The 15,682-nt window shown below is 39.7% G+C and overlaps 1 protein-coding gene across 1 annotated transcript in view; it reads left to right on the forward strand.

Moving 5' to 3' along the window:
- Nucleotides 1-15,682, forward strand: part of wnt7bb (wingless-type MMTV integration site family, member 7Bb) — a 54,573-nt gene that overhangs the window by 30,491 nt on the left and 8,400 nt on the right. The window contains 1 exon segment of the mRNA XM_056451962.1: nucleotides 11,945-12,216. Coding sequence (XP_056307937.1) covers nucleotides 11,945-12,216 — 272 coding nt within the window.

Raw genomic sequence — 15,682 nt, forward strand, 5'->3', positions numbered from 1 at the left:
TGGGTTTCCTCCGGATACTCCGGTTTCCCCCACAGTCCAAACACATGCGCTATAGGGGAATTGTTGAACTAAATTGATTGTGTGTGTGTGTGTATGTGTGTGAATGATTGTGTCTGGGTGTTTCCCAGTACTGGGTTGCGGCTGGAAGGGCATCCGTTGTATAAAACATATGCTGGAATTGTTGGCGGTTCATTCCGCTGTAGAACCTCTGAAATAGAGACTAAGCTAAAGAAAAATGAATAAACTAATGAATTTTTTACATTTATAAAATGTTTATATACTTTTACGTTTATATGTTTTAATGTTTATGTTTTTAACTCATTTATGAAATTTTATTTGCTTATATACTATATCTAATTTTCATTTCATTTTCTTTTCGGCTTGGTCTCTTTATTAATCAGTGGCCGCCACAGCGGAATGAACCGCCCATCTAATTTTATTTATTATTATTATTATATAATTAAATATAGCAAAAAAAATGTATATATCTGAATATCTTAAGTAGAATATTGAATTTAATATTTAATATTGAATTTAAGTAGGGGTATCAAAATTAATAATTTCTTCGGTGCACCGTGATGCAGACGTGGCCAATTCAGTATCGTTCAGTAATAATCATAACCGGTTATTATGTACTCACATCATTTATCTCATGCGCTATGTCGCCGTAGCTTACTATGGTGATGGAGGCGAGCTCCAACTACTTAAAAAGCAGAAACTGTGCACAATTTGACTGCGTGTGTGTTTGCTGGACAGTCTTTCACTCACACTTACAGCAGAAGCCCCTATTTCACTGCGATTGAGAGAATGAAAGTAAACTCCATTTCTCTCTCTCTCTCTCTCTGTCTCTCTCACTGTGGCTCATTTTACCTGCTGGCGTGACTTTTCCTCTCCTCTCGGCTGTTACAGCGATACTTCTGGATAGAGGTCTGCATTCACTGTACGGAGGGACCTGACCAGATTTCTTGCGGCACGGGAATAAATTTCCGAATCAAGTGCGGGAGCGGTCGGTAACTCTAGTGTCATTTGAACGGGAGCGGGCGGTCTAACAGTATCGCTCATGTGCGTTCGATCGTTCGTGCGTGTGTGAATGTGAGAGAGCGTGATGCTGTGTGTCTATGTGTGTGTGTGTTTATACAGACAGGTTGTTATAGCCCACCCCCAAATATAAAACTGTATGCAAAGCATCATCAATGCACCGTGATGCACCGAGATATCGAATTGAAACGAATCGATGGCAAGATAATCGTAACCGAACTGAACCGTGAGATCAGTGTAGGTTCACACCTCTAAATTTAAGACTTCTAAGCTTTTAATCAATTTAGAATCTTCTAAATATATTCAGATGTTTTGCTAACAACATAAGTCGCAAATATTGGCGAACAATAAAAATGTCTGCAAATTTAGCCTGAATTGGATCATATACTAATCAATTTCTGTCTAAAGAGGCCAAATTAACCCATTATTCCCCTTATTTGCTAATTAGAGTTCATTTAAAACATTGCCTGAATATTAGACTACAGAAAATGCTATAGGTGTGGACGCTCTGTGTGTGTTTCTGTAATGAAGACTGGTTATGAATCAGTCCTCGTTTTCAGAAAGAAGTTTGGGTTTAGGGGTAGAGTTGGGGGAAGAAGACGGAATGTAAAGTATAAAAATAATATGGGAAGTCCCCATAAAACACAAAAATCCAATGTGTGTGTTTTAGTGAGCAGAAGGCTGTGCTGATTCAGCAGACTCTCCTGTGTATCTGGATGGAAACAGGAAGTGAGGTCGTCTGTCAGTATCAGATCATCTCAAGCTTCTGATTGGCCGCAGTGGACAGCCTTTCACCCTTATCATGGACACTTTGAATATAAAGAGCTTCTCGTTTTCATGCGTGCTGAGATGCGTGTGTGATTACGGTCTCTTTGATCACAGATCTTTAAGATCATTCGAATGTTCCTCTTCTGCACAATAGAGCTTTATGAGGCTTATCTGGATGCAGTGGTGATTAAAGACCTGCTTTATATACAGCAGGAATGATCTAGAAATGAGCCCTTCAAGCAGATCATTGGTGAACTTGTTCGGACTGTTCATTTATTGCATTCGTTCAGTAAATCTGCTCTGTTTAGGTTCATGGTTTGCTTTGTGTTTGCATTTGTGCTGCAGTTTGTTTATAACTACACAATCACACACTCAGCATTTCATTAATGACATTTATGTATGTATTATCTAAAGCACAGAAGCCAGTTCCCGGAGGGCCGCAGCTCTGCACAGTTTAGTTCCAACCCTAATTAAACACACCTGATCAAACTAATTGAGTCCTTCAGGCTTGTTTGATACCTACAGATAGGTGTGTTGAAGCAGGGTTGGCACTAAACTCTGCAGGGCTCTGGGCGTCCAGGAACTGACTTTGACACCCTTGATCTAAAGTAATCTTTTTTGTAGCTTAGGTCAGTATCATGATAATACTGTATACCATTATAAAAGCTCCTGCAGTTAATCGCAAAGTGAAAATCTGATACCGGCAGAAGCCGAAGCAATATCTTGATTGCTTTATTAATCAATGGAGTTTACATTGAGTTTGCATTGTAGCACTGTGTTGTCTAAACCAAACGGCAACCTCCCGCTCTCCCTCGGGAAGCCAATACGGAAGTAGCTGAAACTACAATTCATCAAAATTCCGCTAGTCCTGGCTCCATTTGGAGCAAATTTCTATTGAGCCCACTGTTAAAATAGCCAATTTTACAACAGAAATAAAGGTGTTTACAGCCTGGTACAAAGAACGATTTTGGTTCATATAGCTATTATTACCTTTCATGACAACTGTGAGGGGGGTGAATTTTTTAAAACTCATTCGTTTCCTTTATATTAGGTTATATTAAGTTTGCATAATTAAGGGCGTGGCCACTTGAGTGACAGCTAGGTCTCGCTGGTCGCCGTCACTTCACCTCAGCTGAATCCGGCAGATTAGCCACTGATCTCGGCATATTCATCGTATTTTTGTGTTGTTTTATGTGGCTTTACACAGTCAGCTGCCTTTTGAAATTATTTCTTACAATTATCAGATGGCCGATGCAGTGGCGCAGTAGGTAGTGCTGTCACCTCACAGCAAGAAGGTCGCTGGTTGGAGCCTCGGCTGAGTCAGTTGGCATTTCTGTGTGGAGTTTGCATGTTCGCGTGGGTTTCCTCCGGGTGCTCCGGTTTACCCCACAGTCCAAGGACATGCGGTACAGGTGAATTGGGAAGGCTAAATTGTTCGGAGTGCATGGGTGTGAATGAGTGTGTGTGGATGTTTCCCAGAGATGGGTTGCGGTTGGAAGGGCATCCGCTGCATAAAAATGTGCTGGCGGTTCATTCCGCTGTGGCGACCCCGGATTAATTAAGAGACTAAGCCAAAATGAATGAATAAATTATTACAACTTAATTGTGCTCAAAAACCATTCACGTGTCCTCCATTTCCCAAGTGAGTGAAATTATATACTTATACACCATCTCTATAAATGTATTTGTTTTATTTAAGATCATTTAAATCTTTCTTTAGAGCTGTGATGCACTCCAGAATCTGACAGATTGATTAGCTGTAGGCTCTAGAACAGTCATCTGAAGCATTGTCATACAGTGTTATGCTGGAGTTCATCAATAGTCCTGCATTTACTAACACAGAGTATATCTGAAGTGTTTGGATGTAATTTGCGCTTTCCTCCTGTAGAAAAACATCATAAGAACAATGTTTAGTGGCTCAGTGTATTACAGCAGTGTTTTTTAAAAGTCTAAACACTTTATTGATATAGTGTACAGCCAAGCACATGTGGTCAGAACACAAACGAGTCGCAGGTAATGAAGTATTAAGCGTTTCTCCCATAGGAAAGCCCGTCTAAACAAAATGCCAGCAGGCGTCTGTAGCTCCGCCTCTTTGCCCTTGTTTGGTAACCCCCGGTTGATGCAATGACACGCAAACAAAATGGCGATGGTTGACCACGCCTACTAGTAGTTTCATTTGGGTTCTTCAGAAACCTATGGGTGACGTCACAGATATTACGTCCATATCGTTGACAGTCTATGGTCTAAACTCGTTTGCTGGCTGTAGATTTATCAAAACTCTCCTTGATGTTCTCGCTGACCTCAGATGATTTCCGTAGAATATTCTGCATCCTCAAAGTCCCCTAAACGTCCTTCAAGTGCACTCGAGACTGTTCTGCAGCAGCACGAATGAAGCATTGAGAGCTGCCCAGGCCATCGTAGGGTTCAGCGGGATTGTTTGTTCTCTCTGAGGTTGTAAATCTCCTCAGCCGTGTCAAACGTGATTTGTTTAGTGGTTTGCTCTCATCCATCTGAGCCAAAGCGCGCAGCCGTCCATCCGCCCGCCTTCTTTACGTAAGGTCACCAGATATATATATGTAAAACCAGGGTAAACAGAGAGCGAGTGTTGCTCTTCCACAAGCGATCTTGGATTCTGTCGCAGACACTTGCCACTAAACTCTATTAGACATCTGTTTTAATATTCCTCTGCTGTTCCCGTCCAAGTTCTTTGAGGGTTTTCTGGTCTGTCCAGTTTTCCACTGGCAGGGTTCGAGGCTATCCCAGGGTGCTTCTAGCTGGACCGGAGTCAGACTTTGGGTCTGGCCGAATCTGATGTGCTTTATTCACTTTGGCGTTTGTGAGTATATGGCGCTCTCGTACTGTTAACCCGATGTGGACGGCGGCCTGATTGGGAGCCGCCTGCTCGATGGATAGGAAAGATTGTGGGGCCGGGGGACGCTGTATTTAAGGAAAATGTTGGAAATTGGATTTGGGAAGTTTTCTTTTGTGAGCTTGTAATTTTTGGGGTTTTTTTCTTGAAAAGGGCAAAGCAGTGTTTTCTTTTTTACAAGATGAAATTGAGCACAAAATCATGTTTGAAGCTGTACTCCTTGGACAAAAACGTGTATATTATTTTATTTAATACACTATTATTGTTTATTTCAAATATATTATTGTTGTATATTATGTTTGTGCATTATAGTTATTTCAATCCAAATATTTGAATACATTTTTGGGTGTTTGTATATGTACGTTTTTGTATATTTTGTATATTTAACCATTTATTGACTGACAAGGGGTGGCACGGTGGCTCAGTGGTTAGCACTGTCGTATTAAAGCAATAAGGTCGCTGGTTCGAGTCCCGGCTGGGCCAGGTGGCATTTCTGTGTGGAGTTTGCATGTTCTCCCCGTCTTGGTGTGGGTTTCCTCCGGGTGCTCCGGTTTCCCCCACAGTCCAAACACATGCGCTAGGGAGAACTAAATTGGCCGTAGTGTGTTAAAGTGCAAGTGTATGGGTGTTTTCCAGTACTGGGTTGCAGCTTGAAGGGCATCTGCTTCATATAACATATGCTCGAATAGTTGGCGATTCATTCCGCTGTGGCGACCCCGATAAATAAGGGACTAAGCTGAAGGAAAATGAATGAATGACAAAGCTGAGTTGACTTTTACTTTTAGACTTAATATTAATATTTATATAAATATATATTTATAAATATTCATTCATTTTCTTTTCAGCTTAGTAACTTTATTAATCAGAGGCTGCCACAGTGGAATGAACTACCAACTTATCCAGCATATGTTCTATGCAGTGAATGCCCTTCCAGCTGCAACCCATCACTGGGAAACATCCATACACACTCATTCACACACATATACTATGGACAATTTAGCTTTCCCAATTCACCTGTACCGCATGTGTTTGGACTGGGGGGGGGAACCGGACCATGCGCTAACATGGGAGAACATGCAAACTCCACACAGAAATGCCAACTGACCTAGCCGAGGCTCGAACCAGTGACCTTCTTGCTGTGAGGCGATCGTGCTACTCACTGCGCCACCGTGACAAATTCAGCTTTGTCACCTGATATGCTTTGTTGTTTCATCTACATTTTTTCCAATGCATCATGTTAAACTAAGAAAATGTGCATTCTGCAGATATTTACTGAAGTATGTTATAAAATATATGAGATTTTTATTTACACTCTTGATTATAACCTAGGTTGTTTTGGCTGGTTGCTAGCATGTTGCTCTACAATTGCTAAGTGTAGATGCTTTTTAGCACTGTTATGTTATGTTGCTAGAGTGTTGCTATGTCGTTATGTATATCTGCGAAAAAAATTGTACAAAAGGGGGGGGGGGTGCTAATCTGTTGCTTTGCTGTTTTACTATGTGTTTCTAGCTAAATGTATTTAGGCTAAAAAATAGTAAAAAATGTGGTTGCCAATGTGTTAATTTGCTGTATTAACATGTATTTCCTAGCTAAATGTATTTAGACTAAAATGCTTTAGTAAAAAATGTGGTTGCTAAACTTGCTAATATGTTGCTATAGTGTTTTAAGGTGTATGCACTATGGTATGCTGTATTTGAAGTGTTCTAAATGTTTTGTAGCACAGTGTAGTTGCTAGGATGTTGTGGCTGGTTGCTAGGGTGTTGCTATACAGTATTTGAATTGTTCTAAATGTTTTGTAGCACAGTGTAGTTGCTAGGATGTTGTGGCTGGTTGCTAGGGTGTTGCTATGCAATTTTTGAAGTGTTCTAAATGTTTTGTAGCACAGTGTAGTAGCTAGGATGTTCTGGCTGGTTGCTAGGGTGTTGCTATGCTGCTTTTGAAGTGTTCTAAATGTTTTGTAGCACAGTGTAGTTGCTAGGATGTTCTGGCTGGTTGCTAGAGTGTTGCTATACCATTTCTAAAGTGTTCTAAATGTTTTGGAGCATAGTGTAGTAGCTAGGATGTTCTGGCTGGTTGCTAGGGTGTTGCTATGCCATTTCTGACGTGTTCTAAATGTTTTGGAGCACAGCGTAGTTGCTAGGATGTTCTGGCTGGTTGCTAGGGTGTTGCTATACTGTATTTGAAGTGTTCTAAATGTTTTGTAGCACAGTGTAGTAGCTAGGATGTTCTGGCTGGTTGCTAGGGTGTTGCTATGCTGCTTTTGAAGTGTTCTAAATGTTTTGTAGCACAGTGTAGTTGCTAGGATGTTCTGGCTGGTTGCTAGAGTGTTGCTATACCATTTCTAAATTGTTCTAAATGTTTTGGAGCATAGTGTAGTAGCTAGGATGTTGTGGCTGGTTGCTAGGGTGTTGCTATGCCATTTCTGACGTGTTCTAAATGTTTTGGAGCACAGCGTAGTTGCTAGGATGTTCTGGCTGGTTGCTAGGGTGTTGCTATACTGTATTTGAAGTGTTCTAAATATTTTGTAGCATAGTGTAGCAGCTAGGATGTTGTGGCTGGTTGCTAGGGTGTTGCTATGCAGGTTTTGAAGTGTTCTAAATGTTTTGTAGCATAGTGTAGTAGCCAGGATGTTCTGGCTGGTTGCTAGAGTGTTGCTATACCATTTCTGAAGTGTTCTAAATGTTTTGGAGCATAGTGTAGTAGCTAGGATGTTCTGGCTGGTTGCTAGGGTGTTGCTATGCCGTTTCTGAAGTGTTCTAAATGTTTTGTAGCACAGTGTAGTTGCTAGGATGTTCTGGCTGGTTTCTAGGGTGTTGCTATACTGTATTTAAAGTGTTCTAAATATTTTGTAGGATAGAGTAGTAGCTAGGATGTTCTGGCTGGTTGCTAGGGTGTTGCTATGCCATTTTTGAAGTGTTCTAATTGTTTTGTAGCATAGTGTAGTAGCCAGGATGTTCTTGCTGGTTGCTAGGGTGTTGCTATACTGTATTTGAAGTGTTCTAAGTGTTTTGTAGCACGGTGCAGTAGCTAGGATGTTCTGGCTAGTTGCTAGGGTGTTACTATACCATTTTTGAAGTGTTCTAAATGTTTTGGAGCACAGTGTAGTAGCTAGGATGTTCTGGCTGGTTGCTAGGGTGTTGCTATGCTGTTTTTGAAGTGTTCTAAATGTTTTGGAGCACAGTGTAGTAGCTAGGATGTTCTGGCTGGTTGCTAGGGTGTTGCTATGCTGTTTTTGAAGTGTTCTAAATGTTTTGTAGCACAGTGTAGTAGCTAGGATGTTCTGGCTGGTTGCTAGGGTGTTGCTATACCATTTCTAAAGTGTTCTAAATGTTTTGGAGCATAGTGTAGTAGCTAGGATGTTCTGGCTGGTTGCTAGGGTGTTGCTATGCCATTTCTGACGTGTTCTAAATGTTTTGGAGCACAGCGTAGTTGCTAGGATGTTCTGGCTGGTTGCTAGGGTGTTGCTATACTGTATTTGAAGTGTTCTAAATATTTTGTAGCATAGTGTAGCAGCTAGGATGTTGTGGCTGGTTGCTAGGATGTTGCTATGCCATTTTCGAAGTGTTCTAAATGTTTTGGAGCAGAGTGTAGTAGCTAGGATGTTCTGGCTGGTTGCTAGGGTGTTGCTATGCTGTTTTTGAAGTGTTCTAAATGTTTTGTAGCACAGTGTAGTAGCTAGGATGTTCTGGCTGGTTGCTAGGGTGTTGCTATACCATTTTCGAAGTGTTCTAAATGTTTTGGAGCAGAGTGTAGTAGCCAGAATATTCTGGCTGGTTGCTAGGGTGTTGCTATGCCGTTTCTGAAGTGTTCTAAATGTTTTGGAGCACAGTGTAGTTGCTAGGATGTTCTGGCTGGTTGCTAGGTTGTTGCTATACTGTATTTAAAGTGTTCTAAATATTTTGTAGCATAGTGTAGTAGCTAGGATGTTCTGGCTGGTTGCTAGGGTGTTGCTATGCTGTTTCTGAAGTGTTCTAAATGTTTTGTAGCACAGTTTAGTAGCTAGGATGTTCTGGCTGGTTGCTAGGCTGTTTTTAAGCTGTTATAATTCGATTTTGCTAGTGGTTTGAATGTCCAAAATGATTCAATAAAAATGCCAGATTATATTTAGCTGTAGCTGTTTTAAGTCTTTTAGTGCAATCTTAAAGTGCTGGATTTACTACAGAATTTCACATCTAATTCAGTGTTCTGCTTGACATTTATTTGTATTTAACTGTAAATGTCACGAGGAATTTCTGAATGAAAATAATTTTTACACTATCTTTGCTAGTGTCCACTTTTCTGTTGCTCTGAGGTGATCAAAGGTATTTATTTTCCTGTGGGGTTTCAGCTGATATACTGTAAATATCCTATATTAGCTTCATATTACATAATGCTCCAGATGTGTGTGTGTGCGTGTGAACCTGCAGCGGCGGAGTGGACCTCGTGTGTTTCATGTGGTGGGTTTGTAGGTGCTCTGGCAGGATGTTTCAGCACTTTGGACAGCACCTTGGCTTTTCTTTCTCACACTCTGAGAATCCTCCAGCTCAACATCTGCGGCCGCTGTTCACCAGCTGTTCTCGCTTCACCTAAGGTGTACAGAAACACTGCATGAGAAGCTGCGTCACACACTCCCCAACAGAATTCAGTAATAATCATAAATGCTCATTTGAGTCCGTTCTCAATTTTAGTAAATATACTAAATATTTTCTTCAAATTGAAGCATTTTAATGCTTTTACCACGGTGGTGTTAGGTTCTTAGGATGTTGCTACTACACTATAAAAAAATATTGAGGTTTTAAATTTTTTAATTCTTGCTGCTTTAAAGGTGCAGTATGTAAGTTTGACACCCAGGGGTTGAACTAGGTATTGCACTCCTGGATCAAAACAAACGCAAGAGCAGGTTGCCAGATTGAAGACAGGAGTGAGTGATTTAAACCGAGTTCTAAATAAAAGCAATGGCTCCCGATAGAAGGAATATTCTCCATATTAAAAAGAGTTTTTGTCCTAAGCAACACCTCGAGTTGATATATTAGAAAAACGGCTTCTATTTCTCACAGGTGAACAACTGAAAACTATGACAATCACCTCAGGTACACCTCATGTGCTTTATTCAGTGTTGAATGCTAATAATGTGAGTCTGAATGCCATTTTACATCACATTTATTGCCGTACTACTGAAAGCAGCAGCAGATAGTTCAACTCAGATCTGGACAATAAAATAAACTATTTGAAGTTGATCTTAACTAAACACATATCAGTGATTTAACATCTACATTTAATAATGTTAAAGAGGTTTAATATGTATTAAATAGATTATAAATCTTACCATTTTGTGAGTGAGTGCATATTCTGTGCTTCTAAATGGCTGTGTTTAAATTTCTGTCGTGTTTCGTCTGGTGCAAACAGCCAAATTACTTATCACAGCATATCTCGTTACGAAGCGTGTTGTTAGGACACGCGGTTACAATGTAACCTGCTCACCTAATGTTTACATTCGTAATATTTATATAATTTGCTAATTAATAACCTCAAGTGAAACTCTGAATCTGCATCTCATTTCGGAGTCTGCTACTGTCCACTGGAGGACGTATTTCAGTCCCAGACACATGCTTTCATAGTGTTCATGACTGAATGAATGAATAATGCTGTTTTCCAACAAGGCAACCCAGGGTGCTGAAATTTACGTTCAGGCACGGAAAACCCATTTTCAAAGCAGAATATCTGACTTCAGCATTGTTTTTCAGATAAACAAGAATGTTCACTGAGCATGTTTCTGAATATCTGCAAACATATGATGGTATTTTTATGCTTTAGTAGAGTCAAAAACTTCCATACAGCACCTTTACATTTTTAAGTAGAATCAAATTAACCTTTCTAGTCATCTCAACTTCCGTCAATCAAACTGACTAAAAATATTAAGTTAAACTTCTAATAACTTAGTTGAACTAAAAAAAAATTATTAAAACCTGATAAACTTATTAGAATAAGTAAAAGCAACATATCAACATATTGCTGCTCTTTTTTACAGTGTATAGGCTGTTGTTGAGGAGCTGGTTTGTTTTTCAAAGGTTTTCTAACTGGTTGCTAGGACATTACCATGCAGTTGCTAAGGTGTTCAAAGTTGTTTAGAACTATATTTTGTGGTTGCTAGGGTGTCGACATACAGTTGCTAAGGTGTTCAAAGTTGTTTAGAACTATATTTTGTGGTTGCAAGGGTGTCGACATACAGTTGCTAAGGTGTTCTAATTAGTTTCTCAAATATTGTGCAAATTGAGTCTTCAGTTGTTTTCTAGCATAATGGAATGTTGCTGCTTTAGTGTTGCTATGCAGTTGCTAAAATAAAGTTGGGTTTTGTTGAAAAAAGCAATGTGGTTGCTACAGTGTTAAGGCTGGTTGATAGGGTGTGGCTGTGCAGTTGCTAATGTGTTCCACTTTCCATTTAACGTTCTATTGTTTGCAACGTAGGCTCGTTCTGAAAACGTAGCTCTATATCTGTTTCTGGAGATCGTGAATTATGTAGCCAGAAGTACGTATCACTGCATTTCATTTTTAAAACAAACGCTACGGGGTGGTATGACACCGTTCCTTTTCGCGCTACCAGCTGACCACTTACCTCCGTATGGAGGCTTTCCGGCTGCTACCAGTTTGTCCAGTAGCTCATCATGTACGTTGGTGGACTTGAGACACAGCGAGGAGATGACTATAATGATGGGGTTCGAGTCTGGTGAAGAACGGTTTCCAGAAAACGAGTAAGACAAAAACAGAAGCCGAAAAATTAAATAAACAAGTAAATAACAGGGTGAGAATGTGATAAAATTTAAATTAGGGCTTTTCTTTTTTTGAATTGCTTTTTCAATTCGTCGGTTGGGTTTAGGGAAGTGGGTGGGCGGGTTAATCTGTGCTTCTAAAATTCTATTGGTTTGGTTTAGGGAAGGGGGAGGGTGGGTCAGTTGATCAGTCAGTCAGTCAGTCACTCAGTCAGTCGACAGTGTCCTCTGGTGGATATACGAGAGAACAACAGGCGTGACTGGCACTCGCGAGAGAAATTTGAGATCTGAAAAAGCGTACACAGCAGCCTCTGGTGGATTTGCGAAAACAAAAACTGCAAAAAAAAACAGCTCTTGGGACTTATTTGAAGCTCTCCAGAAACGTATATAGAGGTACGTTTTCAGAATGAGGCTGGGTTGATGGTTTGGTTGCTGGCCTGATGCTATGCAGAGTTTTACAACTTCTTGAGTTCTCTTGAGTTGTGCTGAGCAGATATCACAGCCTGTTCCCTCTTCCCCCCAGGCAGCAGGGAGGCGGCATTCACCTACGCCATCACCGCCGCTGGGGTCGCCCACGCCGTGACGGCCGCATGCAGCCAGGGCAACATGAGCCACTGCGGCTGCGACAGGGAGAAACAGGGCTACTACAACCAGGAGGAGGGCTGGAAATGGGGCGGATGTTCTGCCGACATTAAATATGGCATTGAGTTCTCGCGGAAGTTTGTGGATGCTCGGGAGATTAAAAAAAATGCCAGACGGCTGATGAACCTTCACAACAATGAAGCCGGGAGAAAGGTGAGGCTCTTTACTCTTTTTTTCTCAGTTTTATTTTCATATATATGTAAAACAATTCATATTGTACAAACATTAACAGACTTTTTTCCCACTTTACCAAAGAAAAAAAGCTCAATATCAGAGAGTTTTAAAAAATGACTATGGATGCACTGAAATTAAAATCCTTGGCCAAAATGGAAAAAGAGGAAACCAAGGCTGAAAACCGAAACACCGAAATAAATTATGTCAATTATTAGGCCCAATCCCAATTCTATTTCTGTACCCCTACCCCTTGGCCCTTGAAACAGAGTGTGAGGGGGAAGGGCTTCAAAATTTACCCCTAAGAACTGGGACAGCACTACAGCACCTGCACACGTCATCATATGTATCGCGATCTCTTGCTTCATATGAGATCAGACGATCACGACTGCTGTAGTTATTCCAGTTGTGTTGTTTTTTGTTGGTTATTTATTTTCAGGAAATCACTGAAGGCATATATCATCTTAGTACCATTGCATTTATGGCTATAACCGTGTACTAACCGTACTAAAATCAAGTCATTGCAATTGCAAAAATCAATATTAAAATGTCAAAGTATAAATCAATTACAAATATTGTAATTGAAAATATTTATTTATAGAACATTACAACAATGGGTTATCACTTCTGGGGATGGAGACAATAAATGCATCCATAATATACACTGATATAGTCAGTGAAATGAACTTGAAAATGAAAAAATGCAACAAATCCTCGTTTGGGCTCGAACTACAAAAGCAAATTAAAAACAATTTTAGTATTAGTTTTGCTGAAGTTGCACACTAGTTTGATCATCTATAAATATTTCATTTGATTTTCTTTCGGCTTAGTCCCTTTATTCATCAGGGGTCGCCACAGCGGAATGAACCACCAACTATTCCAGCATATGTTTTTACACAGCATTTGTTTTGGGGGAAACCGGAGCACCCGTAGATAACCCACACGGGGAGAACATGCAAATTCCACACAGAAATGGCAACTGGCCCAGATGGGACTCAAACCAATCTTACTGTGAGGCGACAGTGCTAAGCACTGAGGCTGTATGAATATCATTATAACTATATTGTATAAATATTATTATTATAACTATAGGCCTACATCATGATGATCAAAAACATGTTTCAGCCGTGTTGTTTCAGTGATAAAAATTTTTCGGCCGAAAACCGAAAATGCACTTTTGGGCCATTTTTGACCGAAGTTTTTCGGTGGCTGAATATTCAGTGCATCCCTAAAAATTATAATAATAATAAAAAACTTGAAGCTTGCAACTAAGAAATGGAAGATATAGAGGCTCTTTTCTGACATTAAAAGCATAGTTCACTCAAAAATGAACTTTTCCTGTTAATTAACTCACCCACAGCTCATCAGGGATTTAAGTGTCTTTTTTCTTCAGTATAGTATTAAAGAAGATTTTGAGCTGAATCCGTAGTCCTTGGTGATTCATATTACAGCAGTGAATGGTGACATTTAGAAAATAAACACATACAAATGAGTCCAAATCAATAGCCATGGCTCCTGATGACACACTGAGGTCTTGTGAAGCAAAATAATTGGTCTGTGTACAAATTTGAACCATATTTACAGTATTATTAGCTTTACTAGCTCCACAGCCTGGTCAAGCAGTTCTCTGCAGGTGTGAATGTACTCATCAAAAGCAACAGGAATATAATCGAACTACATTCACATTTGCGGCAAGAACTGTTTGACCAGGCTGTGGATTAAAGCTAATAATATTGTAAACGATGTTCAATTTCTTCATTTCGCTTCACAAGACCCATGGCTATTGATTTGGACTGACTTGCACAGGTTTGTTTTTAATCTAAAAAGCCTGTCACCATTCACTGCTATTATATGATTCACCAAGCTCAAAATCTTCTTTAACGTCTCCTGAAGAATGTTCTACCTACATCTTGGATGGCTTGTGGGTGAGTAAATAAAAAATTTTGGGTGAACTATCCCTTTAAGTATCACTGTCTCTGCAAGATTCCCAAAGCATTCATCCAAATGTTTTGTTTGACTGCAAGGTTGGGAAAACGGTCCAGACAATGACTCTTAATCTGTTTAGACTTCAGAAGCTTTGCTGAAAACTTTGAAGCTCGCAAGAGTTTTTTTAGCCAACGTTGAGTTCAAGAAATAAATAAAAATCTTCGGGGAAAAGCTCCTATGCCATCATTTGTTATTTTTCAAGAGCATTTTAGTTTGACAGTTTACCAACAATGGCTGTGGTTGTCTGCAGAAACATTTTCCTTTTTGTTTGACTGCACATTTGGGAAAAAACTTCCAGAAAATGCTGCTTAATCTGCTTTAGATGCTTTCAAACATTTGAAGCGCCTATGTTTAGTTAAAGAAACAAAGAAGATTTATTTTAAAAAGTCTTATTCATTAATTCATGTTTTAAAGACAAATGCACATAGAGAATTTCTTCGTATTAGGATCCATGCAGACATTTTGTGTGGTTTCCAATACGTTTCAATCAAATGTAAGTGGAATACATTCAACAAAGGCTTATTGTAAATACAGACCCCTGTCTACATTTTTGGAGAGCGCGAATTATGTAGCCAGATGTACGTCTGTAAGGTTAGGCATTTCTTTTTTAAAATGACTACAGGCTGCCGACGGCTTCTTCTCCTTTAAGCGCTACCAGCTGACCGCTTACCTCCATGTGGACAGCTTTTCCAGTGTTACTAGTTACTACTGGCCTGGTCTGCTGAAGTGTGTATTGCCCCCTATGGTAGATTTACACAAGAAGAGGACAGTTAAGAGAAATTTGAGATCTTCAAAAGACGTACACAGTGGCCTCTGGCAGATTCGCAAATACAAAATCTGCATTTCGCTGTCCTCAGAAATTTAGACCTGGGTACGTATCCGCAATGAGCCTGGGTTGCGTACATTTGTTCTTTATTTTTAAACACTGGTCAATAGTGATTCGAAGAGGGAAAAATGATACGTTTTAACAAGCATTAACCAAATAAGGGTCATAGTTGTTTTGTAGAAACTTTAGTTTTTTTGGACTGCACAGTTAGAAATATCTTCCAAACAATACTGCTTAATCTGCTTTAGATATTATAGGCTTTAAACATTGAAGCATGGAAGCACATTCTGTCCTATATTTAGCTTAATTCTGAAGTTTTATCCATTAATTCTTGTTGAAACGCATTAAGATCTATAAGCTCCATGCAGACAACTGGTGTGGTTCATCTTAACATTCTCAAAAACGTTCACTTAGAAGTAGGGGGCATAAATTCTTATTTCTTATTTAAAACAATGTGCAATGTTGACTTAACTTAAAAAACTTAAAGAAACAACTAAAACAATTCAAGGAAAAGTTCTTCTACTTTCCCCAGAGCATTTTAATGGGACAGATCCCAACATTTATTGTGGTTGTCTTGCAGAAATATTCATTTTTGTCTGACGGGAACATTTCGTTTTGCGCAGTTTGGAACATCTT

This window comes from Danio aesculapii, chromosome 25, assembly GCF_903798145.1.
Source record: "Danio aesculapii chromosome 25, fDanAes4.1, whole genome shotgun sequence".
Lineage (NCBI taxonomy): Eukaryota > Metazoa > Chordata > Actinopteri > Cypriniformes > Danionidae > Danio > Danio aesculapii.